This window comes from Phlebotomus argentipes, unplaced genomic scaffold, assembly GCF_947086385.1.
Source record: "Phlebotomus argentipes unplaced genomic scaffold, Phlebotomus argentipes genome assembly contig_15, whole genome shotgun sequence".
NCBI lineage: Eukaryota > Metazoa > Arthropoda > Insecta > Diptera > Psychodidae > Phlebotomus > Phlebotomus argentipes.
Genome location: NW_026776181.1, coordinates 9,407,323 through 9,433,509, shown reverse-complemented (window position 1 = coordinate 9,433,509; position 26,187 = coordinate 9,407,323). Strand labels below are relative to the sequence as shown.

At 40.9% G+C, this 26,187-nt stretch overlaps 3 protein-coding genes across 8 annotated transcripts; 1 reads left to right on the top strand and 2 right to left on the bottom strand.

Annotated features, from left to right (window-relative positions):
• Positions 1-374: 374 nt before the first annotated feature.
• LOC132263411 (MAP kinase-activating death domain protein) lies at positions 375-19,264 on the top strand. 5 transcript variants are annotated; one of them, XM_059763166.1, is made up of 22 exons: positions 375-619; positions 3,082-3,237; positions 4,501-4,841; positions 5,230-5,559; positions 5,833-6,336; positions 6,394-6,520; positions 7,080-7,112; positions 7,404-7,492; positions 7,640-8,714; positions 8,780-8,995; positions 9,096-9,164; positions 9,429-9,801; positions 9,878-10,098; positions 10,163-10,321; positions 10,389-10,829; positions 11,467-11,595; positions 11,731-12,231; positions 12,291-12,563; positions 12,628-12,795; positions 16,847-16,919; positions 16,986-17,032; positions 17,861-19,264. In XM_059763166.1, the coding sequence occupies exons 2-22, from the start codon at positions 3,121-3,123 to the stop codon at positions 18,638-18,640; spliced, it is 6,066 nt and encodes a 2,021-aa protein (XP_059619149.1). In that variant the 5' UTR covers positions 375-619; positions 3,082-3,120; the 3' UTR covers positions 18,641-19,264. The 5 variants fall into 5 exon arrangements, with proteins under 5 accessions (XP_059619149.1, XP_059619147.1, XP_059619145.1 ...); XM_059763164.1 differs by lacking the exons at positions 375-619; positions 3,082-3,237; positions 5,833-6,336 and having other exon boundaries at positions 4,790-4,841; positions 5,230-5,404; positions 7,640-8,229; positions 8,287-8,714; XM_059763162.1 differs by lacking the exons at positions 375-619; positions 3,082-3,237; positions 5,833-6,336 and having other exon boundaries at positions 4,790-4,841; positions 5,230-5,404.
• Positions 18,949-21,586, bottom strand: LOC132263412 (probable cytochrome P450 4s3). 2 transcript variants are annotated; one of them, XM_059763168.1, is made up of 5 exons: positions 21,404-21,586; positions 20,879-21,332; positions 19,962-20,296; positions 19,376-19,903; positions 18,949-19,050 (listed from the first exon to the last, which is right to left on the bottom strand). In XM_059763168.1, the coding sequence occupies exons 1-4, from the start codon at positions 21,558-21,560 to the stop codon at positions 19,377-19,379; spliced, it is 1,473 nt and encodes a 490-aa protein (XP_059619151.1). In that variant the 5' UTR covers positions 21,561-21,586; the 3' UTR covers positions 18,949-19,050; position 19,376. The 2 variants fall into 2 exon arrangements, with proteins under 2 accessions (XP_059619151.1, XP_059619150.1); XM_059763167.1 differs by lacking the exon at positions 18,949-19,050 and having other exon boundaries at positions 19,366-19,903.
• Positions 21,587-21,949: 363 nt separating this feature from the next.
• On the bottom strand, positions 21,950-26,090 carry LOC132261979 (carbohydrate sulfotransferase 11). The gene is given in 4 exon segments (XM_059761065.1): positions 21,950-23,114; positions 23,117-23,416; positions 25,426-25,497; positions 25,668-26,090. Coding segments are annotated over 4 exon segments (1,557 nt in total). The 5' UTR covers positions 25,857-26,090; the 3' UTR covers positions 21,950-22,118.
• Between the last annotated feature and the right edge of the window lie 97 nt (positions 26,091-26,187).

The following is a 26,187-nucleotide window of genomic DNA, read 5'->3' as shown; positions in this document are numbered from 1 at the left end:
GCAACGTGGACTCAAGACTTTATTTTACACGCGCGTAGAAAATGTAAATTATGGTAATTATTTTTATGTCACATAATTTTTTATGAGTTTGATCAGTTAACAAATCCACATATTTTAGACAGCAGCATTTATGTTAACGGAACAAAGAAAAAAATGAACTTTTCGATATATATTTTGGCAAGTCGAGACACAAACCGTATTTCGGTTGGTTATTCGGCTGCGTTCAGCTCCAGTGGTTGAATGCTAACCGATTTTATGGCAATTTAAGCACTTTATATAGGAGATGTAGTGGTGCACATGCGCCCCTTTGCACATTCCATTTCTATGCCAAGTGGTTTTGCCTCTCGTGGCCTTTTATCAGTCGATACTTGGACGTCCTGAGGGCTGGCTGGAAATTCGAACAGGTGCTCCGTCGCTATCAATTTTCCCCAAGGCAGCTCAGCACCAGCCAAAGTGAAAATTGTGCTTTTCGCGTTAATTCAGTGCATTGCTTGCAACTTAATTGCGGGGAAAGTGACGACAGACAGCCATGGTTAGCGAAATGGAACACTTTATCGCGTTCTGCTGCTGATTTTCCAGCGAAAATTGGGAAGACGTGTGACCCAATGAAGATGACTTGGTAAGAACGCCATTTTTTGCATTGCATGAAAATTCCACTTTTGGCCCTGAAGACGACTTTGGGGGTATTTTTGTGGTGCTGTGACATGAAAAGTCAATCGATTGCATGGCATGGGGGTGTTTCTTCGCTGGGTTTTCGCCAAATTCCACGTCACAGTGCAACTGAGCTTGACGTAGGCTCCCCAGCGCAGATAGAGGAAAAATCAATAAGTTTCTCGGGGTGTTTCTGGGGGACTTTTTCCTGGCTTTCCCACTCTCTCGGGGCGAGAAAGAGGAGCGGAATTCGGCCTGACCGACGAGGAGGGTTTAAAGGATTTAATTTCACGTGCCAATGTGGGTTTAAGGAGCTCCTCCCTTTTTACCATTCGCTGAATCAACAATTAGGAGTTATCCAAGAGAGGTGTAAATGCAAATATTTGCCCACAAATATATCGCTCTTCCGTGGACTGGTGGAAAGACAGTTCTGGAAATCGATCTGGGGGTGAAATTGGGTCACCAATTATGCTGAGAAAACACCTAAAAATCTCATGAATCACAATATAGAGGACAATTTGCAAAATTTCCCGGTCGAAAATGAGACAAACGCTACGTGATGGAATTTTCCGCTTAAGAGAATTGAGATAAATTCCATTTTCTTATTAGATGCTCAGCAACAGTGTTGGCGATGACATGAGAAGTTTATTAGGCATTCCTTTTAAGACATCAGCGGAATTGACACCATTTCCGTTTCAGAGCTTTCGCTGCAAGTTTATCGCCATGATGCTGCAGGAAATGCGATAAGATGCTAGATTTCTCGCAAATACTGCAAAATTTTGCTGAACGGAGAAGAATTGGCACAGTTTTATTGACTTTCCTTATCATAATATTGCATTTCCAGAAAGATTCATTTATTTAACCTTTATTTTAGAGGCAAAGGTCAGCTTTTAGAACTAATTGAGATATATTTCGAAAGGTTACAGGTAGTCAATGTTAAATAAGAAGGGACAGTTAATTGACCGTCTAATTAGTTTATAAGTCTATTTTGTACGCTCTAAAGGTTTAATTTGGGTTCTTGTGAGGAAATTGGAATATTTTGTCGTGGGCTTAGTTTAATTAATGAGTGGGAATTGTTTTACTTAAGATTAAGTTTTAATTAGTTTCTGATTCACTTACAATTTTTTTCAGTATTAATTTCGTTTTGAATAAAATATCTAATCTGAAAATGAAATTATGTATTTTTTTTATTAAGAAATAGTATGGAAATCCACGAAAGTCGCTTAAAAATTGATCTGTGCTGACTTTGGTTGCGCTTTTTGGTTTTTATATCCCGATTTCATGGTCTTTGAAAATCAGCGACTAAATATTTTGTCAGACTGAACAGCACAATAGTTTTCAACTTACCACAGTCTTGCCTTTTAAATCGTAACAATTAGAAACGTGATAATGCATAATGGACGGAAAATTAATCGTCCATATCTTCAGGGTATAAAGTAATACAAACTTTTGCCATTATCGCACTACGAAAGTTGACGAAGAGGAAATATTGGCCGTCGAGTGATATTAAATTGAATGATGCCATTAGGCAAGCAAGGACCTCACATGGCTGTCAATTAAAGGAAAAAGTGTGGACAATGGGATGAAAGTGTAAAAGCATATTCCCAGCTGGAAATTAAGCAATTCAATTGCCCCAACATGAAAAGTTCATTCTGTTCTGTTCAGCAAATGGTGATAAAATACAATTACACAATTTGCGCCCCGTCTGACTGACGTCGCAATCTTGTGCCTCAATACGGGCGTCAGCGATGTAAATTAATTTGCTGTAAATTTTCATAACGCCGAGGAAAGTATGGTGCAAAAAGGGAGATAATACGCGAGTAATCAATATGTCGGCAGTAAAACTTAAATGGGTGGCTGTTATCGAGTGAGAGCAAAGGATTATGTAAACGCTTCACCATTTTTGCTTGTATCTAATCTTTGGCGAAATTCTCAATATCGATTTTCTTTTACATCACAAATATATCTTCCTCGCACATGAAATATTCCGAAAATGGGAAATGAATGCGGGAGTTTGAGTGAAATTTTCCCGCTTATACACACGAAGAATGGCAGCGACAGAATAAATTGTTCAAATAAACTTTATATTGAATTGAAATTCAAACGAGATATTCACATTTGAGGAAGTTCTCGAGAGCGGGAGAGTTTTCAAAAAGATTTCCAAATGAATTTTATCGTCTTGAGAGATTGCCTAAGTACGCTCCAAGGACTCTGCTCTGGCCCTAACTTTGAAATGACGTGAGATTTTAACTGTGAGCATCGTTTTGTACGTGCCTCGTGAGGATTTTCATGTGGGTGATGGCAATTAGCAAGACTTTCTCCCCTATTCATGCTGCCATCTGCAAATGAAAGACTCCGAACATCGCGGCTTCCATCTGTAATTAAATTTGAGAGAAAGTGATTTGATTTGTGTTGTGCTGTTGATTGCAGAGATTGGCAAATTAAACGAGGACACAAGGGAGCATCAGGATGGCGGATATTCAGCGGCAATTCCTCTGTCCACGTCTCATTGACTACTTGGCAATCGTCGGAGCACGTGTTAGTGCCACTCCGCGTGCCGGAAATGCGTCTAATCCTCCTGTTCAGGTGAGCAATTATCACTTTGACTACTCATAATTGCAAATTATGTGCGGGATTTCAATTAAAAGCGCAGGCGGTTCAATCAAACTCTCTCCCGAATGTTCATTTTAATTTTAAATGAATGCCATTGTTATGCAAATTATTCTGATTGAAAATTTTCCCGAGTATGATTGCGCCAACACGGATGAAATGTTGGAAAATATTTTAATATACCCCAGGCGGAATTGTTCAAGGCTCCTGCAAAAATATTTACATCGATGAAATGTCAAAGTTCATCTGAATAATTAATCGAGATAAAAGGGCATAATTGACCTGAATTCATTAGATTCACAAATTGGCTGTGATGCTTTCATAGAATGGCCAACAATGTATTTGCTAAATATATTAATGAAATTATCTGGCCTCTTTCAATGTCATGTTTGTGTGAGCGTAAATTTTAATAGATTCGTGGACAACTGCTGACCTCAAACTTTGATAAGATTTTTATGCTATTCCAAGGTTACTTCTGTGGGTGGTGGAAAATTGACAAGAGCTCAAGTAGAAAAGCTATTCCAAGAGCTTCATTTGGGTTGCAAAATGGCATAAATCTCCATTATTTTTTCATGAGAAATCTCAGAAATTACATTAAAAGTTCATTACACTTGATTTAGCACACTTTTTACTCTTTATAGAATAATAAATTTTCTTATAGATTCTACTATTTTAATTTCTTCGTTTGTGTCATGTAATAAAAAGTGTGGGAAAGGCAGAATTAAAGGGATAGTTTTCCTTCATTCAACTCTGAGGGGATTGGAATTAAAAGCCACATGAGACCGTACATATATTTCAGTGTTCAATGGAACATTTTTAATGCCCATACCTTTTTATCGACTTTGGGATTTCATTTGGAAAATGTAATAAACCTTCCTTCGGGGCATTTTCTCCTTATCGTGCGATTCCTGCCATTTATCGTGACAGAGTGGCATGAAGAGAGGATCTCGAAAGGCCGCAGGACAATAAAGCACATTCCAATAAATACTTAAATTTACGGATAAATTCTGATTTTGATGGAAGTCGAGCGTGAAATTGTAATGTTCCCACTTTTATGACATCCGCTTTAAAAGCACCACCAATATACCATCAATTGACAGAAGTGGGGAAGGAGGAAACGCATCAGAGAATTTTCCATGATTGAGTTGGAATCTATTTTGAGAAAATTGATTGTGTTACATGTTCTGCGATTGCATGGAAATTTCATGCCGAGTGTCGCATCATTTGTGCTCTTTGTAGATTCCTGAACTCCTTCGGCGATATCCGCCGTCGGATCATGCGGACTTTCCTCTGCCACTGGACATGGTGTACTTTTGTCAGCCCGAAGGATGCGTGAGTGTTGGGCCCCGGAGGACGGGTTCGGCAATCAGAGATGCCTCGTCCTTCGTCTTCATGCTGACCGACAAGGATTCGGGGAAGACGAGATATGGCATTTGCGTGAACTTCTATAGACCTGTGGAGAAGGCCGTACCGGCGAGCACGGCCGTCGTCACGGGAAGTCGCCGTGGAAGGAGTTCGGCATTGAGGCGAGAATCCTGGCGGAAATCCATGGAGAGGAGCTCCGATTCGGCCTTCTCAAGGTGATTCTAGATGATGTGAAAATGTGCTTAATTTAACACCATGGTCTTCATCTTCTTGTTAACTCTCCATTGTTCGGTTTTCACCTCTATCGTCTATTATCCTAACTCAATTACGAGATGGTTTTGATGTTTATACAGCGGATAAAGGGATTAAGTGGTAATATTATACTAAGAACTCGGGTTTTCAGTATATTGTTGAGAGAAATGACAATGATGAGTCTTTCAAAATATTTGATTTTATGAGTTGTTGCTTCAATAATTCCACATAGATGCTTTTACGAAGACCGTGGTGAGTGGCATAATAAATTGTAGGTGTTGTGTTTGCATCGCATATTAAATGACAATGGCAATTTTGAGTTAATAGTTTTGGGATATTAACTTCTTCCAGTGATCACAGAAGCAGCAATGTGGCGCCCAGTGACTCGGATCGGGACTGTCCAAGTCGTAGAGATTCCGATCCACCTCAGCACGCTCGTCTCAGTGTCACTCATCCGGGAGCCGGTGATTCTGAGTCCGGCGGAAGTCACTCGCCGTCGCCAAGAGCCAGTCGAAGGCGTGCGAAGGTGCGAAATCACTCGCTTACGTCGCTTTGCTTGCTCTCCCATCACCCTTTCTTCTCCACCTTCCGCGAATGTCTCTTCATCTTGAAGAAGCTAATAGATGCGTGCAATGAATCCTCGAGTCCACGTCGTGTGGGAGCGTCCAAGCAAGTTGGCAGGTAATTAAGAGAAATATTTATCAATGTTCACGAGACCTGAGATGAATGCGAAGGTGCGGAGAATATCAGAAAGCAATAGACACAACAATGAGTGGTGTTTATTTATCCCCCATGGGAGAGAACGAGGGTTGTCGGGGTAAAAGACAGTGTCAAGAGTCGACAGATCATCAACCCCGAGATACTTCATTACTCCCTTGCGGCCCGAAAGTTCACTAACATGTGTCACAAAATATTACATATCACCTAATGTCTGCTCTTTTTCCTGCGTTTCAGGGACAACGTGTGGACTGTGCTCACGGGTCAAGTGACAGAGGCCACACCCTCAATTGTGATACACGACGTGAAGGAGATTGAGACGTGGATCTTGCGTCTCCTGTCCGCTCCGGTGCCTGTGCCAGGCTCCACGCGGATAGAAGTGGAAGTCCTCTCGAATAGCGTGCACGAGCCGCTCCTGTTCGCTCTGCCCGATCACACGCGCTTCAAACTGGTGGACTTTCCGCTTCACCTGCCGCTCGAGCTTCTCGGGGTGGACACATGCCTCAAAGTTCTCACGCTTATACTGCTGGAAAACAAGGTGCTCTTCCAATCGCGCGACTACAATGCACTGTCGATGAGCGTGATGGCATTCGTCACGATGATCTATCCGCTGGAATACATGTTTCCAGTGATTCCACTCCTCCCGACGTGCATGAGTTGCGCTGAGCAGCTATTGCTAGCACCTACGCCCTTTGTCATTGGCATTCCAGCGTCATTTCTCCTGTACAAGAAGAACTTTAGGTAGATTCTTCCCATCAAGTCGAGTGTGAGAAGTCTAAGATTTCGTCTCTCCTTCAGGCTCCCCGATGATATTTGGCTGGTTGATTTGGATTCGAACAAGTTAACGTCATCCGGAGCGTGTGGTGATGAATTGCCACCGCTCCCAGAGCCGGAAGGGACCATCCTGAAGAATCACCTGAAGCAAGTAAGTCCGTTTCAATGTCCTCCTTGTGTGCCTCTCTCATTCAGACACTCTATTCAATGCTATGTGGTGCCAGTGATGTACTAATTTCTTTCGGATTTTGTACATAAACACACCTCTCAAATTACAAGACAAAATTGAATATATGGAATGTCACGTTTATGTGAAACACATCTTAATATTTTTCATTTATTCAACTTATTTCCACTATCGACTATCATATCTGTTTATTCAAAATTATCATGCAAAATTAGACTGCCCAGAACAGGCGGGGTTGTCAACTGGAATCCTTTGAAATTCATGTATAGAAGTGCACACAGTTCGGATATGAATGATTAAGATGCCATTCTCGTGAGCGCGGAAGTGCAGAAATTCACACATTTGAATTTTAAAGGATGCCAGCTGAGTGGAAATCCACGAATATGAGATGCACATAAATTGAAGACAACGTCTATTTGTGAGACACAATAAATTTATTCTCTCTTCCTCAATTTTCTTATTTCCTTCGTTAACACAACACACTTTTTCACATAATACTCGCCTATCTTCCTCGCGTGTGAAGGCTATGCAACTGATGGATCAGGCAGGATCTGGTGTAAATATCACTTTTGCTATATATGTCATGTTATATTGAGTTTATGCTTTCTATTTCTCCCCTCATCGTCGTCTTCGCGCTATTATATCAATTTCTCATCTCTGACACTGTCTTTTCTATATATTGTTGTTGCACGTTTAATCTTATTTTCTGTCCAAGTCAGCGTCTTAAAGTGATTTTGATAGAATTTCCTTTATCAAGAACACGAGCACATAGAGCCTTATTTAACGACTATCCACCCTCTGGGCACAATATTAAATTTCCACTGACAATTTATCATTTTATCTCAAGGCACTGAGCTCAATGTCAACAAGTGCCGTGGCGAACCAACCGCTTCTCCCTTCAATTAGGGATAGTTTGTCAACACCACCAGTGTTGGGGTAAGGATGAGAGGAATATATAAGGGAAACACGATATGTCCTTAGCCGAATGTCTATCGTCTCTATCCACACACGAAGATGCATTGGGTTTTGGGCAATGCGTGCCAGAGAAATTGCTGCAGAACTTAATTTCACGGTTTTCCGCAGGGTCTCCATTGTGAAGACTCAGGATCATCCGCCTTCTGGCTCGCCAAGTGGCAGCCAGAGGAATTCCTTCTCCGCCCCCGGAACCCACACGCCCCGACAAGCCTCTCCGATTGCGCCGCCCACAATCAATCCCTTCATCTACGTGAGCGACGTGGACTCTGTGGATGTGGCGACGCGTGTGGCGATGGTGAGGTTCTTCAATTCGCAAAACACCCTGGCCAATTTCACTGAGCACACGCGGACGCTGAGGCTGTATCCGCGACCAGTGGTGGCATTCCAGATCAATAGCTTCCTGAGATCCAGACCGCGGGCATCCGGATTCTTGGGGAGATTTGCGCGAACGCAGGCGGTGGAGTTTCTGGCGGAGTGGTCGCTCACTCCCAGCAATGTGGCGTTCCTGCGCGTGCACACGGGTGTCTTGGATCCTGGCCAGGTGGGGGACAAGCCCAAGTGGTTCGCCCATGCGCTCACGCCCATTCGGTTCTCCGTGTGGGACGATGGGAGCTCACTGAATGGTGCTCTGCGGAGCCTGCAGCAGATGGAGAATCAGCCGACGGATGAAAGTGGATCGGATTCTGAGGGAGCAGAAAGTACGAGTTCCTCATATTCTTCTCTAAGTGATTTTGTTTCTGAAATGGTCTCTTCAGATTTATCACCCAGTCTTCATGATGTATATGGTGGGCAATATCATCAGCATCACAATCCACAAACCATGTCATCAAACTTGGATCCAAAGTTAATCTATAGACCGCCAAGTAAATTGCAGTATCCAGTTGGAATGGAGCCAGTCAAGATTGATGATGCGCGCCCAGATTCACCACAGTCATCGTCATCGAGTCGATCGGATCTCAGTTCGCCCAGTTTCAATAGGGATTCGGAGTTTGAGTTTCCCGGCAAGGCGAAGAGCGAAACGCTGCTGGCGAAGGAGAAGGAAGAGGGTGGAAGTTTTGAGAATGAGTCGGATTCAAATTCGACAACGACACCCAAGACAATTGTTTCGGGTCAGAACACATCCAAGGAGAGTCTCATTGACTCCGAACGACGAAGTGCGACAGCAAAGTTCCAGAGGAATATTGTAAGGAGACTTTCTGTGGACAGTTTGATTGATGAGTAATGCGGCGTTTTATTCTATCTGGCCAGATTTCTCCAATAAGCCCAGGATTGACACGACAGACCAGCACTGGATCGGGATCTCAGAGTCCTCCAATTCATGCTCCACCCTTGGGATCGGCTGGTTCGCAGCGCCAGAGCAGTCAAGGATCGCTGTTCGAGCAGTTTGCTTCGCAGGCCAAGGAACTCGTCCGTGAAACAACGCGCCAAAGCAGTCAGGATGGACTGCTGGCTCATGTGGACAAGGTGAGTGCCAATTTGAAATACATTCCCACATACCAGAAACACTTCTACTCTCTACGCTTTGGGGAGGACGTAAAGTTGACATAATTCTGTGATATCCTAGCTGAAAAGTCAGACAAAGGAGAAAATAGCAGAAGAAGATAGAAAAATGATATTAGCTCCACTGGAACAGGTGAGCGAATGTTGGCAAAGTGCAAAGAGTTTAACATGAATATGGCAAATCACTTGGCGACTAATTTGGAGCTTGTCATCTCTGAGTGCACATTAACTAGAGCAATTAGTGGAAAATCATTAGTTTGTGCATATAACATATTCATTTGCTACACTGAAAATGATATAACAGTCAAATTCTGAATTTTTCTCAAGTACTTTCTTACTTCTCTGGTGCGTGTGTTGGACACAGTTTTGGATTGATTATCTTGTGGTGTATTTACAGTTGACGCTCCACGCAAAGAAGGCCGCCGGCGAGGCCTCTAAGCAGGCCATTGAGGCCTCCAAACAGGCGGCGGGTGTGAGTAAGACGACACTGGATGACTTGACGTACGTCGGGAAGTCCACTCTGGGCGATCTCACGAAGACAGCCAAGGAGGCGGCAGCTAAGAAGGGTCTAATGAAAACCACTGGGGAACTGATGCCACCCACTCAACCCCCGAGCGTTTCTGCGTCACCAGCTACGTCTCTCGTTAGCACTCAGGGGAACAACATGATAGCTGGCACGGGTCGGGACTTCTTCTCATCCTTCAGCAGCGAGATTAACAGCTTAACGTCTTCCACATCGACAATGTTTTCGGGATTATTTGGGAAAAATGGTGAGCTATTTTTGAGGATTATTATCCCAAGTTAGGATTCTGGAGCTTTACTGAAAATTGATTTATGTGTCTGCAGAGAAACAAAGTGGCCAGAAGGGTGGTTCAGCCGCTATGCAGAGTGGCAAGCCAAAAGAGAAAGTATTGCCATTTGATTCATTTCCTGGGCGGAAGGCTCTGGTCGAGCGCACACCCTTGATTAAGCATTCGGGGCCAAGGCAGACCCAGGAGGAGATACAGAGGCAGCAAAATGCAGAGAAAGCTTCTAGCAATTCTGAGAATCAGGCTTTCCTGAAAGATGTGAGATCCAATTTATGTGATTTTCCTTCGAGGATTATCAAATTGTACCTTTTTCTCTCCGCAGCTCATGAATCAAGTGTTAGCAGGTGAGGGAGTTGGGTGGTTAAAGCTAAATCGACTAAAGAAACTAATGGAAGATGAGTCGTACAGAATGCTTGTTCTGGGAAAACTTAATAAAACTCTGGATAAGAAAATTGCTCCAGATGATCACATTGACGATGTGGTAAGTTTTCGCACTCACTTTAATAATTTCCTTGTTAGTCGCTCATTATAATGGCTTCCTCTTGCAGTGCGTTCCGAAGCCTGTCTATCGAGGCATGCAGAAGTGTCTCCAGGCTATAGCTCACGGGCTAGATCACACGTATTCGAATTTCGGGCTGGGGGGAATGGCTTCGGTGTTCCAAATGATGGAAATAGCTCACACTCATTTCTGGAGCAAGGAGCTCACCGAAGCTGGAGGAGATCTGTCAGCCAGTCTCCTGTCGAGCCAGTCCGTGAGTCCCATGGGCAGTCGTGAGAACCTTCAGTCTCCCACCGGCGAGGCGGATTGGGCAGGAATGCAGCCTGGCTCTCGGAAGAACTCCACAGTTGCTCCGCCTGAGCAAATGAGGCGTCTCTCCGAGCATGATCCTCCAGTCCATGCTGAACAGTCCACGACGGAGATCTTCAAGGATATGCTCACTCAGAAGAGAAACATGCTGCTTAGCAAACTGACATCATTCGATTCAGATGTGAGTACAGTTGATTTAGTTGCACAGGATATTCTTGTATGTGGGCATCCAAAGTAACTCAAGAGAAACTAAAAAAAAATACTGCTGAATGAAAGATAAAAAAAAGCCAGTGATGGATAATTGAAAGCTTACACATAATCTGATATAAATGACAACCCTTGACGATGCGCAGTGTAGTTTAATTAGGCTATATATTGTCTCATCTCGCAAAGCCATGTCTCTTCTGCAGTACAATTTACGTAATGATACCTAGATTTCTTGCATGCAGTCTCTATATGTATATCATCCTCTGTGCAAGGAGATGATTATCCAAGGGAATTACAGAGGAAATTAATCATCTCTATTCAAAAAACAATTTATCTCGCTGAGCATCGCATAAAAGAGGATATTTGCACGATGTTACTTAATTAGAGATAATGAATGCCTCAGAGGTAATTGTGAGAATTCCAGCAGCTGTGCTAATAAACTATGGAGACTGTAATCAAGGGAATATATTTGGAATAATTTGCTTGACTATCTTTTCATTGATTCCTTTTGATACGGCTAAAAGATTGATGAGAAATTGGCAGGATATTGAAAGGGCTGAGTGAACAAAATTGTATTTGTGGTGTGTATATGTGTTGTATGTAATATTCAGGGCACAGTGCATGGGTCATCTGGGGCCCTCTCAGTGGCCAGTGATGCTCCAATGTTGCTGCAAGCCGGAGGGGGCCTCATACCGTCGATTTCATGTCGATCAACTGTGTCTGATACAGAGTATGAGAATGTAAGTATCACCTCCTTACCACTTTTAACAAGTTTTATAGCCTGTTGTTGCATGATCATTTAGCCATAAGATAGTGGAAATCTCAACTGTCTTCCAGTACTAAGAAATATCACACTGTTCCCACCTGTTTTGCAGAATCCCAAGCAGTCTGGTGCGAAGGATAAGAATCGCTCAAGCAGCATTTGGTCAGGAAAGTCAACACTGAGTGCAGGATTTCGCTACACTGGAGGACAATTGCTCACTTCAAGTTCACCATCTCCTGACGCCCCGAGAGTTTACCTGTTTGAGTGTCTCTTGGGCAAGGAGCGACTCAACTTGTGGGATCAGATGCAGTTCTGGGAAGACGCTTTCCTGGACGCAGTGAGTCAAGAGCGTGATATGATAGGAATGGATCAGGGTCCTGGGGAGATGATGGAGAGATACAAGTCATTGAGTGATTCAGAGCGAAAACGCCTCGAACACGATGAAGATCGCCTCCTGTCGACGATGCTATATAATTTGACGGCCGTGCTGGTGATGTTGAATGTGCACAAGGAGGAAATTAAGCGGAAAGTGAGGCGACTGTTGGGAAAGAGTCACATTGGACTGGTTTATTCACAGGAAGTCAATCATCTGCTGGACCAAGTAATGAATTTGGTAAGTAAATAGTTAGTGATTGTGATTGAGCAGTAAATTAAATGGTTGCTTTATTGCAGAATGGGAATGACATTGATTTGAAGCCCTTGGGATCGAGACTCCTGCACCGACAGAGTTTCTCTGTGCAGCAGGGCGTTGATGCCACGGGTCCGCTGCGTTTCATGGAAGTCCGCGATGATGGGCTGGTTCTCAGGTCGGTTACGGGAACAATAGTCGAGAGATGGTGGTACGAGAGGCTGGTAAATATGACCTACTCGCCCAAGACCAAAGTCCTGTGCTTGTGGCGTCGGAATGGTGGTCAAACTCAGTTGCACAAGTACCATACGAGAAAAGTAAGTTCCACAAACTTCCTGCCAATCACTGATGAAGTTCACTAACAACTTCTCTTTCGACTAGTGCAAAGAGTTGTACAATTGCATTAAGGAGGCAATGGAACGCGGTGGACCGCCGGAATCACTGCCAGAACTCGGCGGAGAGTTTCCAGTGCAGGACATGACAACTGGTGAGGGTGGATTACTTCAGGTGTGCCTTGAAGGTGTTGGACTTCTCTTCGCCAACAGCAAGGTAAGGAATAACTTTTTATCCCCACCTCAATCTATACAATTCTTTTCTCTCAAATCTACGTTCTAACATAATACACACACAATAAGAAGTTTTCTGAAATATGAATTACCACTCTTGTTGGTTCTTTCTTCTGTCTGATGGAAAAGAAAACCAAAACGCCTTTACATACAATTCCTTTACAACATTACTTCTCTAGTTTCACAATATTTCATCTCAATTTCTCATTAGTGTGTTTTATGATAAGAGTAACGATTAATTGAGAAGAACATTACTTATGTTGAACAATCTCAGTGATATATAGTGAATGCTCCAGAATATTTCTATTTATCGTATTCTGTCTAACTTATATGAATATAATCATTTATCGCTCCTGCATTGGAATATTTTCATATTTGTTCCACAGATTTTTCAAATATAAAAATATTCCATATTTATCCGTAATTCAAATAATAATTAGTTTAAAAGTTGAGCCATGTCTTTACTAAGATTATGAGAATATATGAAAGTAAGGAATTCTTTTATCCATTGAAATCTAACGGATTTGAGTGAATATGAAATACTTATAAAATTATTAATATATCATGACATTACAAGGACCTTCTCGTGCTTCGAAACACACTTTTTTACAATCATTATGTACATTTATTTCACATTAATTTCAATATTATATTGTTTGATTTCTAAAAGAAATAAGAAATTAAGGTACTCTGATAAATTTCTTTTATCACTCTGGTTTGGTTTCATATATTCTTTATCGTTCTTATTTCTCTTAGTGATGAATTTATGCATAAAATTTTGGTTTTGCAAAATTATCATTAACTATTTTTCATAAAAATAAAAACATCCGTTAGACGTCCTTTGAATATGTCAAATTTACATCAGAAAAATTGAAATTACCTCAATATTTTACATATACTGCTAATTATCTATATATACATTATATAATACATATTTATATATTCAATAGTGCATTGAATTGCATGATTTTGATTTTTATATAACCCATAAAATTATATTTTTATTTGTAAAAATTTTCATGGTTATTTTTTTCCAATATAAATATGATAATTACTCCAAAGAACGGAAGATACTCCTTATAAATATTATATGCTTTTGTCTCAAGTATACTATTTTCTTCATTTGGTTACTTATTATTATCTACATATATAAGGATATGCAATGCAAAGAAGAACGCGCGTCATGAAAGGCTATTATATTTCTCTAAAATAATTTGATTGAGTGCCAAAAATCACACAATAATGCATCTGCCAATTGACAATTTTTCAAGTTCTCACCTTCAATTTCGCGATTATTACACTGTACTTATGGCATCGATATGAAATGAATTTCTCTGTAAGCTGTGAGCAAAATATCGCATAAGAGATGTCAAGAGAATTTCCTTCTATTCAAAATGCATACAACTTTTTGTGAATGCCTGAAGTCTCCAAATTTTCTCGAAGCGCCTATGAAATTTTACGACTAATATCTAAAACTAAAAATGACGAGTCTCAGAAAACATTTTATATTTTGTTGTTTGAATTTTGAATTTGATAGTTAAAATCTCTAAAATTAAATTATTCTATATTTAATCATAAATGTGCATAATGCTATTGTTGTTTTATTCATATTTTTTATTATATATTTCGATATATATAATCAACATATTTATATACTATCCTCTAACTATATTCTATTTTTCTTTCATTTCTCTTATTATTTCCTAAACTAACAAATATATTTCTTGAGCTAACACGAAAAAAAAAGAAATAAGTAAATCTCTGTTTCTGACTAAGAAATTAATGCGGAGATTTCGGGTTGGTAACTTTTGAGATGGTCCTTGGGATGTTGTTATGACGAGAAAGTTCTAATTAACTCGATAGAAGGTAATAAACAAAGCATATGGCAAACAACAATCAGTATATCGCAAACATTGTCGCAAGAAATTGTAATATATTGTATAGGAAAGTGATCCATAAAAAAATATTTCATTTGCTTAGTTAGCTTCTTAACTTTGGAATAAGCATAAAAAGCCTATCAACTGTAAAATTATGGAGAAAGAAGAAAATGAGATTAACGATGCGACTAAACTAACATTGATAAAAATTGATTTTATCGCTGCTTCACTTGGTCACCTTTCCACAAACTTCTATCCTGATCTCATCCTTGGAACTTTGGTCTACGCCTGAATTCAAAGGACTTTGAGGTATAAATTTGCAAAATTATATTAAAATAATCACAAAAGATTAAAAAGAACACAAGTCAAAACGATCAACTATAGAAATTCATTCATCAACCCTAAATTTTATTGAGTGATATTTTATTATTTTTCCTATTGCTACATAAAAAATTGTATTGTTAAATTTTGTTCGAGAGAGAATTTTGCAATAGTTTGTCTCTATATACACTTGAGTTTTTCTGTTGGATTTTTCTAATTGTGGCTGACATTGATTTTAAAGTAATGCAATTTTTCAGTTTGGTTTCGAATAATTCTGTAATTTTCGAAAAAGATTTTTTATATATGATATTGAAATTTTCAGTGGCGATATTTGTGTTCTTATCACTCTTTTCTAATATGTTTATGACTTGAAGCAATATTGTATATTTTCCTAGACACAGTGTATTAGTGAAATAGCTTTTACAAATTGACTTTACAAAGATTTTGTCTGTAATTAAAGAAATATTTTCTTTCTGTTCACACTCAAGCTGTGCCCTGAGAGAAGCTGTCAAGTGCATCTTCTTTCAGGGTATGCAGAGTTTAGTTTGTTAAACACTGACTTTTGTACACAACATCTATATCAATAAATCTCACAACACCCACACATGGAGAAACATTGTCAAACGCCCCACTAAAGCATCAAATAAAAGTGCAAAGATTGTAGCTGAATTCATGCAAAATATTCTATTATATATTATGCAGTATGAGGATAATATATCGTCACATTCATAAACCATCCATTTGAAGTAGAAAATTCATTGAATTTACTATATTTACTATCTCTTTATAGTTAGTAATAAATAACTTGCATGCTGTATTTGAGAAATCCAACAATTTCTTACATAATTGAATTTATTCATTTATATTTATTTTTTGACGTGTATAAGAACTTCAACAGAAACGCTTTTTTATTACCGAATTTGACAATAAAAGTGTTAATAATCAATCTTTTATTTTTTTTAATTTCTTTTCTTAACACATACTTTTGAGATTTCTTAGATATGGTTTAATGTTTGTTTCACACCCTTCCAAATGATATCAAGAACTCTTTATGGTTTTTTGGAATACACAATGCGGGAACCTAAACTTATATGAACATCTTTCTAAGTAGTTGCATTTTGTACAATACGTTTCCTTATAATTTAGTGTATAACTTAAATAAATTTTACTGTATTGGCCTTGCTATGACAAATAAAATTGAAGTAATATTAGTGCTATGAGATACTCCAGCCAGAGACCATAATGCAAAATAAAAAATTATCAAAAGACATGAATAACAAATTACTGTGGTTTACATGGACTGAGCGATGTCTCCAAGTGAGGCAAGAGGAGCAACAGAGTGCTTTATTATGTATTTACTATAAATAATCTAAAGAGTATTTCTCAGACTATAATAAAGAATTACGACCATCTCACAAGTACTGAATAATTTTACATTTTACATTACTGAAACTCTTGTAATAGAGAATTAAAAGTGCTTTCTTCTATTTTCATTTAGCCATTCTACTTATTTTCTGTCTATATCCTAAGTTTGGTCACCAAATTTACTCACTATGTTTTTATTTTCTGTCTGTTTATGATTTTCGTTTCGTCTTGTTAGATTTTTGCGTGACTTCTCTAGGGCTAGAGTAGAAGTTGCTTAGAGTTGACACTGCAGAGTTGAGCTTATGCATGACGCATGTTGAGAATGTGAATGAAGAGCTTTTCTTCTAACGTAGAAGTGCATTTATTGATTTCCCTCTCAAGGATTGAGTCACACATAGTTGATCACAATATCACACGAATAGTCCTTATCTTGGGGCCACTCATTGATTTGTATGTCGATTCTCCTTTTAGTTTTTCGTACGTTTGGACCACATTCGCAAGTGCTTCACGCAAAAGGGTGGCATTTTCATCCTCGAGGAGTACAGTGAGTATCGCAATCACAAAAAGTCATTCACATCGCGACCTCAATTGCACTTTTTTGCCTTTGCAGATCCAAAAACACGCCAAATCATTCAGCGCAAGTACAAATCGTCAATGGTGAGTGGGAGATCATGTTTCTTAAATTGTTGACTTTTCTCTGTCTCATTGTGTGTTTTGAGAAATACGATAAAGATTTCCATGTTATTTGTTGCATGCAGAGAAATAGTTTCTTTAACAAACTTCTATAGTGTTCTTATTACTGTAATTTTCTACATAACTTTTAAAGGCTCCGGAAGCTGCGCTATGTCTCCATAGATTGTTTTCTATATGTTTCACACGGAAACTCGAGGAATTGACACAAAAGACAACATGTTGAGATTTGATGAGTTTTTTCTGTAGTTGAAATTGAGAATATTTCTGTGATTCTGGCTGTGGGTACGTGTCTGTTTCCCACTCTATTCTTTAGCCTATCATTTGTAAATCTCTTTAAGTTTCGTTGCGAAAAGCGCTGAGATATCATGATAATGTAATATTGTAGAACATGTGTAACAAAGTTCAGATAGATCAAGCGTTTGCATGCCTTCTTTGTCCACTTTTAATTGTTGTTTATATTGCATATAAAAGTACCCAACATATTGAGGAAATACACTATATTTGTGATGAAAACAAGAGCGAAGAGAGTGTTTAATGGTTCAAGATACCTGATGGAATATCATCGTGGACGGACGATGATGGATTTTTTTTTTGGTTTAAGTGTTTCCCTAAAATTGATCTACAATGTAAGTCTTCCTCTCTGTTTACTTATTCTTTTTGCTAGATAAACCCATCTCGGAATTAACCAGCATGTACATTGGAGTCCAAATTGTGACATCATTAGAACCACATTGCAGAAAGCACAAGATCCTTGGATATATTCTCAAACAATAAAATTACGTGTATTTGCAGGCTGATCAAATTTGCTACTCTGTGCTGTGCGTCTTCTCCTATGTGGCTGCTGGACAGGATCAGAAGAAGAATCCCGCCCTCCTGGCGAATCTGCAGCAGCAGCAAGTGATGGTGCCTCAGCAGCAGCCGAAGCAGCCAGTGCCACAGCAGAAGCCTCAAGCACAGCCCCAAAAAGTGCAGAAATCACCTGAGAAGCCACAACAGCCTCAAGCACAGACTCCCAAGGCACAGCAGATCACGATAAAACCCTTGACGCCACCGCAGAAACCCACAGTCACAACAACTGCTGTCCAGCCGCCGGCGGAGACCACCTCGCCCAAGTTTTCCTCGCCTCCGCCGGCTGTAGCTCCTCCGCCGAAGCCAAAGAGCCCACCGCAGCGTCCACCGAGTCTTCCATCACGCATCCTCAGCCAATCCTCCACCCAAAGTGAGCCCCCGTCGAGCAAGCCACCCTCGAAATTGCCCCAAATACCGCCCAGAGTCCAATCTCAGGGATCCGTGGGAATGCGCGGTCCTCCGCCGGCAATTCCTCCGCGCACTGGCCAGCCGCCGCCGCCTCTCATGCGTGCCGGGACTGTGCAGCAGTCCAGCACAGCTGCCAGTCGTCCGCTGATGCGTCAAGCCTCTGCCACATCGATTCCCCCTCAGTGCACTCCACAGCCTCCGCCACCCTTTGTCATCCCGCAGAGGCATACTTCGCGCGCGGGCTCCATCGGTCGCCAGACGTCGGTGAGCAGCAGTTCCGGCGGGGGTTCGCCGCAGACGCCCAGGAGACACTGACAGAGGGCCGAAGGGCAGTGGATTCAGCAGCACAAGAGGAAGGGAGACTTTTGTGATTTTATTTGCGTGCCATGGATCTAAGCCTGGCCGAGGGTCTTGCGAGACTACAACAACGGACACTCCGTGAAAATATTCAGCAATAAATTCCGCTTTATTCAGTGGCGTTATAGCATTAGATAACACAAGAAAAGAAAAGAAATCATTTCGATGGCGAATCCATATCTCTAATCATTTTCCTGAAGAAAATCATGATGTAGTTTTAAAGAATTACTGTGCAAACACTTTCTATTTAAAACATATCATAATACTTTTGCTTTGTGATGTTGAAAAAAAGAGTTCTTTTACAACTTCAATCCAGTGCTAGTTATAAGTTTCCTCTGTTGTTTCTTCGTTGCCTTATGACAAGTTCCCTGAATGGATTGAGAAGCAGGAGAAAATTTATTAGGCAATATTGCATGTTTCTAAAGTGAACAACCAATATATAAATGTATTTTTGTAATAAGATTAGCAAGAGATCTCAAGTAAACTTCTTATTTGTTGAAGAGATGAACAGTAAGTGTTGTTGAATTCCTTTTGAATTTTATAAAGTAGTTAATGTGTAATAATGAGGAATGGATGCTTTAAGGAAGGAGATGAAGAGAGACTATCATGATGATTAAACGCTGGTTCTTTCTGTCGATGTAACAGTGAAACTTCAATCATAAATATAAACAAAAAAATTCAGGAAAGACATACCTTAACTTCTCTTCTTTAGTCGCACTTGAACTCCATTGTCGCTCTTGAGGATCAATTCAGCCAAGAGAATTGGTTTCGCGTCAACGGGTAGGAATTCGAAGTGTCTCAAGAGTTTTGCCAAAGTTTTCTTCATTTCCAACATCGCGAACTTCTGTCCAATGCAATTCCTGGGACCAGCGCTGAACGGCACATATGCGTAAGGATGCATATTCTCGCTGTCAAGGAAGCGTTCGGGCTTGAAGACATTCGGTTCTGGGAAGATCTCAGGATCGTGATGGAGAATGTACGTTTGAACAGACAAAGTGACTCCGGGTGGCGCCACGACATCGCCCACTTTCACCTCTTTCTCCACCCATCGAGAGTAGAAGGGCACCGAAGGATAGATTCTCAAGGTCTCCTTGATCACCGCTTCTAAATACTTCATAGTCTCCAGTTCCTGCCCTTCGTAATCCCTAGCTTCCTGATAGGCGATCTCCTGCTCTTTCGGATAATGCGAAAGCAAGTAAATGGTGAACGCAATAGCACTGCCTGCAAATAAATTCAACATCATGTTTTGTAGAAATATTTCTATTATCTTGAGAATTACTCGTTGTATCGTGTCCTTCAAACATGAAAGTGTCCACTTCCTGGCGAATGTGCTCATCCGACAAATCCTTGCCCTCTCGCTGGGCAATCAGCAACATGTCCAGGAAGGCGAGTCTCTTCTTAACGCCCAGCATCGAACTGGCCTCGCTTAGAACCTCCGAAGTGTTGATATTGAGATTCTCAAGAGCCTTTCTTCTCAACTTGATCACTCTTCTCGTTTCATCGTGGAGGATCTTGAGAGTCTTGTCTTGCGCCTTCTTGTAGGACGAGAGATTGAAGAAAAAGGGAATCCTCAGTACCATGGAGAAAGAACGCCGATGTGTGAGTTCGCAAATTCTACGAAATAAAATTTACCTATTTTTATTTTATTTCGTCTTTCTTATCAGAGAGATTAGATATGAGCTGCTAAAGCCTAAAATTGTTATTCAGTCTCACTCGAGAATTAACTTATGTGGAGACAACAAAAAAAATCGAGGGGTTTGTACCTTCGAGATGGTTATCATTAGAGTGGAAAAATACGATACCTATTTAACTTCAATTTCAGCGTCTAATTTCTCTCATTCTTTCTTTTCTATTTTCATTGAATAACATATTATATTATCACGAGTGGGGAATAGATGAATAAATTAATAAGAACGAAGCATTCATTTATTCAGCTTGCAATGAGAAGAATATAGATCGTGTTCTTTTCTGATCAGAACAGGTAAGAAAAACTTCTTTAATCATCTTACGTTACGCTTAAACCGGAGGTCAAAAATCGATTAATTGACTTGACGATCGATCATTTTCCAGGACTTATCAGGCAATAAATTGACCGGATAATGATAAAGTCAAGGATAAAGTCCAATTGATCGTGGAAATGAAGATTGAGTGTGCCAATTTCTATTTTTGGACAAAATTAAGCTTATTTTTACTTACTTCTTCACTGCCATCACATACTCTGACTCACTATTCTCCTGGGCGTTCTTCTTGATTCCCATAGCGGTCTCGCAGATCACGTCCAGAGCGTAGAGAGTGATAAAGGGATAAATGTCCACCGGTTTGTCAGTCGCCACTTTGCTCAACTTCTTTATGAGAATATCAGAGCAGTCGTCCATGACCACTTGAAACTGCTTGAGAATATTGAAGTGGAAAGCCGGAGTGAGAAGTTTGCGGTTCTTCTGCCACTTGCTGCCAGTGCTCGTCAGCAGCCCCTCGCCCAGCCAAGGCATCACGACCTTGTAATTGCCCGACTTGCTGATAATCTCTTGACTCGAGAGGACAATTTTGATGTCCTCAGGCTGAGTTAGAAAAACCACGAGATCCTTTCCGAACCAAATAACGAACCGTGGTCCATACTTTCGACGACAATCCATTAGCCATGGCAGAACCTCTGTGAGCAATGATTATAAAACTTCTGTGAGAAAACCTGTTCCACTGTAAGTAAGCAAACATTCCACTAACTTTCTTTGTGGGCTTTCTGGGCCAATTCCAAGATCGGTGGTCCAGGAAACTTATAGGAGAAGTCAATGATCTTCTTGAATCTCACACATCGTTGGAAAAAGTCGATCTTCAACAGATAAACGACAAGAAGCACTAGGAATATCGCAACACCAATCATTTTTCTCACAGTCTGCGCACTTCGAGTGCCGACTTAAGACTGCAAACGCGATCTCGCAAGCACGGCAATCACTCTATGTGACCTCTTGTCCAACTTGGACTTTGGAACCGAAGCAGAGACTGAAGAAGGGGGAAGTTTGTTGATATCTCTCCGTGGCAATTGAGTGAAATATAGCAATGCGTCTGCCGGATTTTGCACTGTCACCTCAACAATGAAACACTCTCATAAACGCTATCACCTTTACAAACTGGCCTAGATAAACGTCGTGGGAGTCTGATTGCGGAATTTCAAGTACTGAATACAAATGTTATCGATCTACGAGTAATTTAAGTCCAGCTTCTGAATTTCAACCACCTGATTAGATAAGAATGCGTAGATCAGAAGCTGCGATTAGGAAGAAGTAGAAATCCCTTTAATTCTTCTAACTATACAAAAGTATATTTGTTCAACAATTACTTCATATCACAAGTATTGAATCCTCCTCAATCGCCTATCTCTCTGTCAATCTGTTAGTCCTGTATTAAGTAAGGACAATCATAATGGCCAATAGAGCCTTTGTCATCCCAATTCAAAGCCCAGCACATCATCGAGGCTGTAGCCAAAGAGCTTAAAGTCATTCTCGTAGAGTTGATAGAGTCCTCTGAGGGTTCCAATTGGCAGTGTGTCGAAGTAAGTGCGCATCCTTTCGCTGGTCCCGGACGTCCTCTGTCCGGCTGGAAAGGTTATGGAGGCATTGATGAGGTGGAGCGCCAAGGCTGAATCCTCAATCAGTGTCTCGTACTTCCCAATAACATTGTACTTTACAAAGCACGGATTGCAGAGATTCGTGATGGGCTCCCAGTGTTCGTTGAAAGACTGATTCGCCTGGTAATTCATGCTGAGCTCCGGTGTGAGCAGGTACTGTGCAAATTCGTTAAACGTAACGTCGTTCCCTGTGGCGAGAGACGCGTTGCTCGCATTTGGGCGAAAATGCTTAACTATCTGGCGGCCAACGCGGGCCTGGAAATACTGAGCACTGGGCAGATTGCCCTCCAGCTTGTTCCTGTATGCAGAGAGCAGTCGCTCGAACGGATGCCTCGTGACTATGAAGCGAGTGTAGTCGGCGAGGACTTGGTTCTTCTCTTCCTCACTCAGGGAGTTGAACTTGACAAACACCCCTGGCGAGTGGGCCAGCTTGGCGGGAATCTGCAGTGGTTCCGTGCCATTCCACACATCCGTGAGTATCATCAGGACACGTTTCCAATTGGTGCACGCAACTTTGGGTACGTAGCAGTACAGAAAGTGGTGCTTCCTGTCCACCAGCAGATGCTCCATCTGCAGCTCCGTGAGATCATCGGGTGCGAGGTCGTTGGCCCCACTGAGAGAGTCACACATCTTCTGCAGCACTTCCTGCCGCTGGATGTTCTGCGCCTGGGTAAGTTCCAATCCGTGCACATTTATCTTGAGATTATTGTTGGGCTCCAGCTGAGCTCGTACACTGGCAAACATGCCGTAGAGGAGCAACACTCGCCAGATTTGGTAACCATTCCGCCTCAGAGCCATCGGTGAAGTTAGTGCTTTGAACATTTATCGCGCCTTCGCTTCGTAAAGCGCAACTCGCTTTTGTTCGCGATTCCGTACGTGGCCAGCAGCTGATTATCGTCGGCTAATCTAATGCCTCCGTAAGCCAGCATGTAAGTCCTCCAGATGTACCGCCAAGAGATTTGCGTCTGATCCGCTGTGTTCCGTGCTGCTAAGCAAACCTCGTCAGGTAAATTGCGCCGCTTCGCACGCTGAAGGCAGCGCTTCTGGTGAGCTTTGTAGGTCCTTTCGATGGCTTTCTTCAGATCATGAACAGTGGTCCCAGATTGCGGAATCTGTTCAAAGGCAATGGGATATATTAATAAGGCAATCGATCAGAATTGGGTTGGGTTGCAATTAGGACACAATAAAACGATTAACGCGTGATAGATATTGAGTATTAGCGATTAGAGAGTATCATCAATTACAGAATTCTAATCAGTTTGTCTTGGTGTGTTCACTGAAAACTTTGGTATTTTTCTGAGATAAGAAATCGTGGAATTTGTGGGCGGGACGTTAAAAAAGGCGGAGTTTTTCATTGTCAATTTGCATTTTAGTCATCTCTCTTTTCTCTATGGTTAATTTAACTATCAAATAAACTTTGACACACGAATTTTCACATGATCCACTTCTAAAAAACCCACCAAATTAGATGCAAATCATCAATATTAATTTGGCTTAGATTTCGTCACACAATTTTGCGGATTATTCATTTTTCTTCGTTGCGAATTAAGGTGGATAACACTGAATTGGGTCAAATTCTATTTGCAAAAAGGTGCTGCAGCTCCTCAAACTTCGACTGCGTATTAGTTTTGATCGAAATGTTGTCAATATCAGTATCACAGCCAATCAAAGTGGAAAATTTCACAAAATCAGTGAGTCTCACAGTATTTTATGACACTAATTTGTTTGCCTATTTGTAGAGCAATTCAGAGATAATTATTGTTGACAATAAGAGTATGATTTGTGTAAATCATCTGAGTTCGCTACTTGGCCGCGAATGTCTTTATATAATTGTGGAAATGATTAAAACACAGATTCTCATCAACTTTCCCGCCAGCGTCAAATCTGGGTGGGAGTCGTGATGCAAATATTTTCTCAACACACACAGGTAATAATAATCTTGGGCACGTCCCGATGAGTGAAGCGTGTGAAATCACGATAATGCCGATGAGGTTTGGGAAATGTGACTTTAATCCAGGGTGTATTGAATGGCAATAAAATAGCGAATTACCCCATTGACACACAGAAACGAAAGCCCACCAAAAAAAGCACGATTCTCCTTATCAGGTCGATTCACTGCGCCTTCCAGCTAAAAGTCAACTTCTCAGCGGAGTGGCTCACCGAAAACTGGTGAGTTTTGTGTGTTTTCAGTGTAATCATCAGTCTCAGTGTGCCTTCAAATGAAGAGAAACAACACCATTCTACACACTACAAGGTCGCAAATTTACAAAGAGCGAGATAGACAATCACCAGTGCTTTTTCCACAGATTGCACGCGTTAAATTTATGATGTTTTAACTTTTCCACCAGTTTATATACAGATTTTTTCTTGGTGTTTATATTAGACGAAGATTAGTTCACAAAAAAAGCTATTTTCACTACTAGAAAAAAAGAGTAACATTTTCTACTCAGCTATCAATCCACAGCAGGAAGTTTTTATTCGTGCTGTGTCATAAAATCATGACGTTGCTTCGTGAAGAATTTCATGGTACAGAATTTCATCGGAATAGTGTTAAACAGATGGTTAAATGATTTGAGAAAACGAAAAATTAACTCACTAATTCGCAGCTTTGATTGGCCAGAGAAAAATAAGTGAACTGTTGATCAAATATTTGGAGGAGAATTTTTCTTTTCAAATTTTTTGACTTTCTGTGATCTCACGATTTTCTTATCACTCAATCAATCACTCTGCAATTTAAGCTTAGTGATAATGATGTAAAAAAAGCACTTGAGTAGGCCAGAGATTAGTGATCAACGAATGATCAAAAGTCATATTGTAATTCTCATTGCAAGTCCAAAGTCAGTGTAATTGAAATTTCAGGAATTGAGGTCAATTCCTTGTCTCAGCATAAATCGCTGTGCAAGAAGCATAGCACACTTTCTGATGAGCACTATCGCTTCGTGCTCTCCTAAAAACTGGGACTTTTTCATAGTCTCGCTCGTCTTGCAATGACTACAATGACCAAACGAGTTGAGCTATTCTTTCAAGAATTGAATGACCTGACTTTACGGTATAATTCACGGAATTATACCCATTGAGTGGACGTGAGGAGAAAAGCGAGGAAATCCCCCAAGAGACTTACCACAATTTCAAACGGTGGGAGAGCCTCTCGCGTCACAAACACTGTGATCGACTGACCCCTGATAAGACTGATCTGCAAGGCAATAAATGACTAATTAGTGGCCTGATGCTATCTCGCCGTGCAAATTCGTGGCTTGGGGAGTTTCCACTGTGCGGAGTCTCTTTTGTGCCACTTCTATTTCGTGTGCATCTTGCCGTGTGCTTTCTCTCTGGCCAACACCATTAGACATATGATCTCCTCACCTTTTCCTCCACTTCCTTCAGCGTGACGTCAAAGGGCACGTCTCGAAGATGCTTCTCACTGGCCAGAATCTCACGAAGCTTGTCCTCAGTGATTCTCTTCAGCACTTCATGATGCTCTGCGGTTTTCTTGCGGTCTCTCAGGTATTCGGCAACGTCTTCACTCGCGCTGCACAGACTATTTTTGCTCATAATTGTCCAAAAGAGATTTCAGCGAAGCATCATTGCGTACAAATATAAACACGTCTCCGACTGACATGGCACTTTGACAAAAGGTACTGAGAGAAAAACGTGGGCTTCGTTCAAATCCCCTCCACTCGTCGGAAGCTTAACGAAAAGAAGAAGAAGTGTGTCGATAAACGGGAGGGGAAAAATGTGCTCTGCTGAGTATTTTCCCGCCAAAACGTTTTTCTTCTCAGAAATACAACAAGAAGACAATGAAAATAAACATTCACGATATCATTTCACTCAGCAGACAATATTCTACGGGATTGCGTTACCAGAACTATCGATTTTCTCGTAT

Coding starts and splice junctions, on each gene's coding strand:
- LOC132263412 (XM_059763168.1), bottom strand. CDS start 21,560: ATGATTGGTGTTGCGATATTCCTAGTGCTTCTTGTCGTTTATCTGTTG. Junction 21,333..21,403: donor CCAGAAAGCCCACAAAGAAA/GTTAGTGGAATG, acceptor CATTGCTCACAG/AGGTTCTGCCATGGCTAATG. Junction 19,904..19,961: donor TGAAGGACACGATACAACGA/GTAATTCTCAAG, acceptor ATTTATTTGCAG/GCAGTGCTATTGCGTTCACC.
- LOC132263411 (XM_059763166.1), top strand. CDS start 3,121: ATGGCGGATATTCAGCGGCAATTCCTCTGTCCACGTCTCATTGACTAC. Junction 6,337..6,393: donor CTGTACAAGAAGAACTTTAG/GTAGATTCTTCC, acceptor TCTCTCCTTCAG/GCTCCCCGATGATATTTGGC. Junction 8,715..8,779: donor CAAAGTTCCAGAGGAATATT/GTAAGGAGACTT, acceptor CTATCTGGCCAG/ATTTCTCCAATAAGCCCAGG.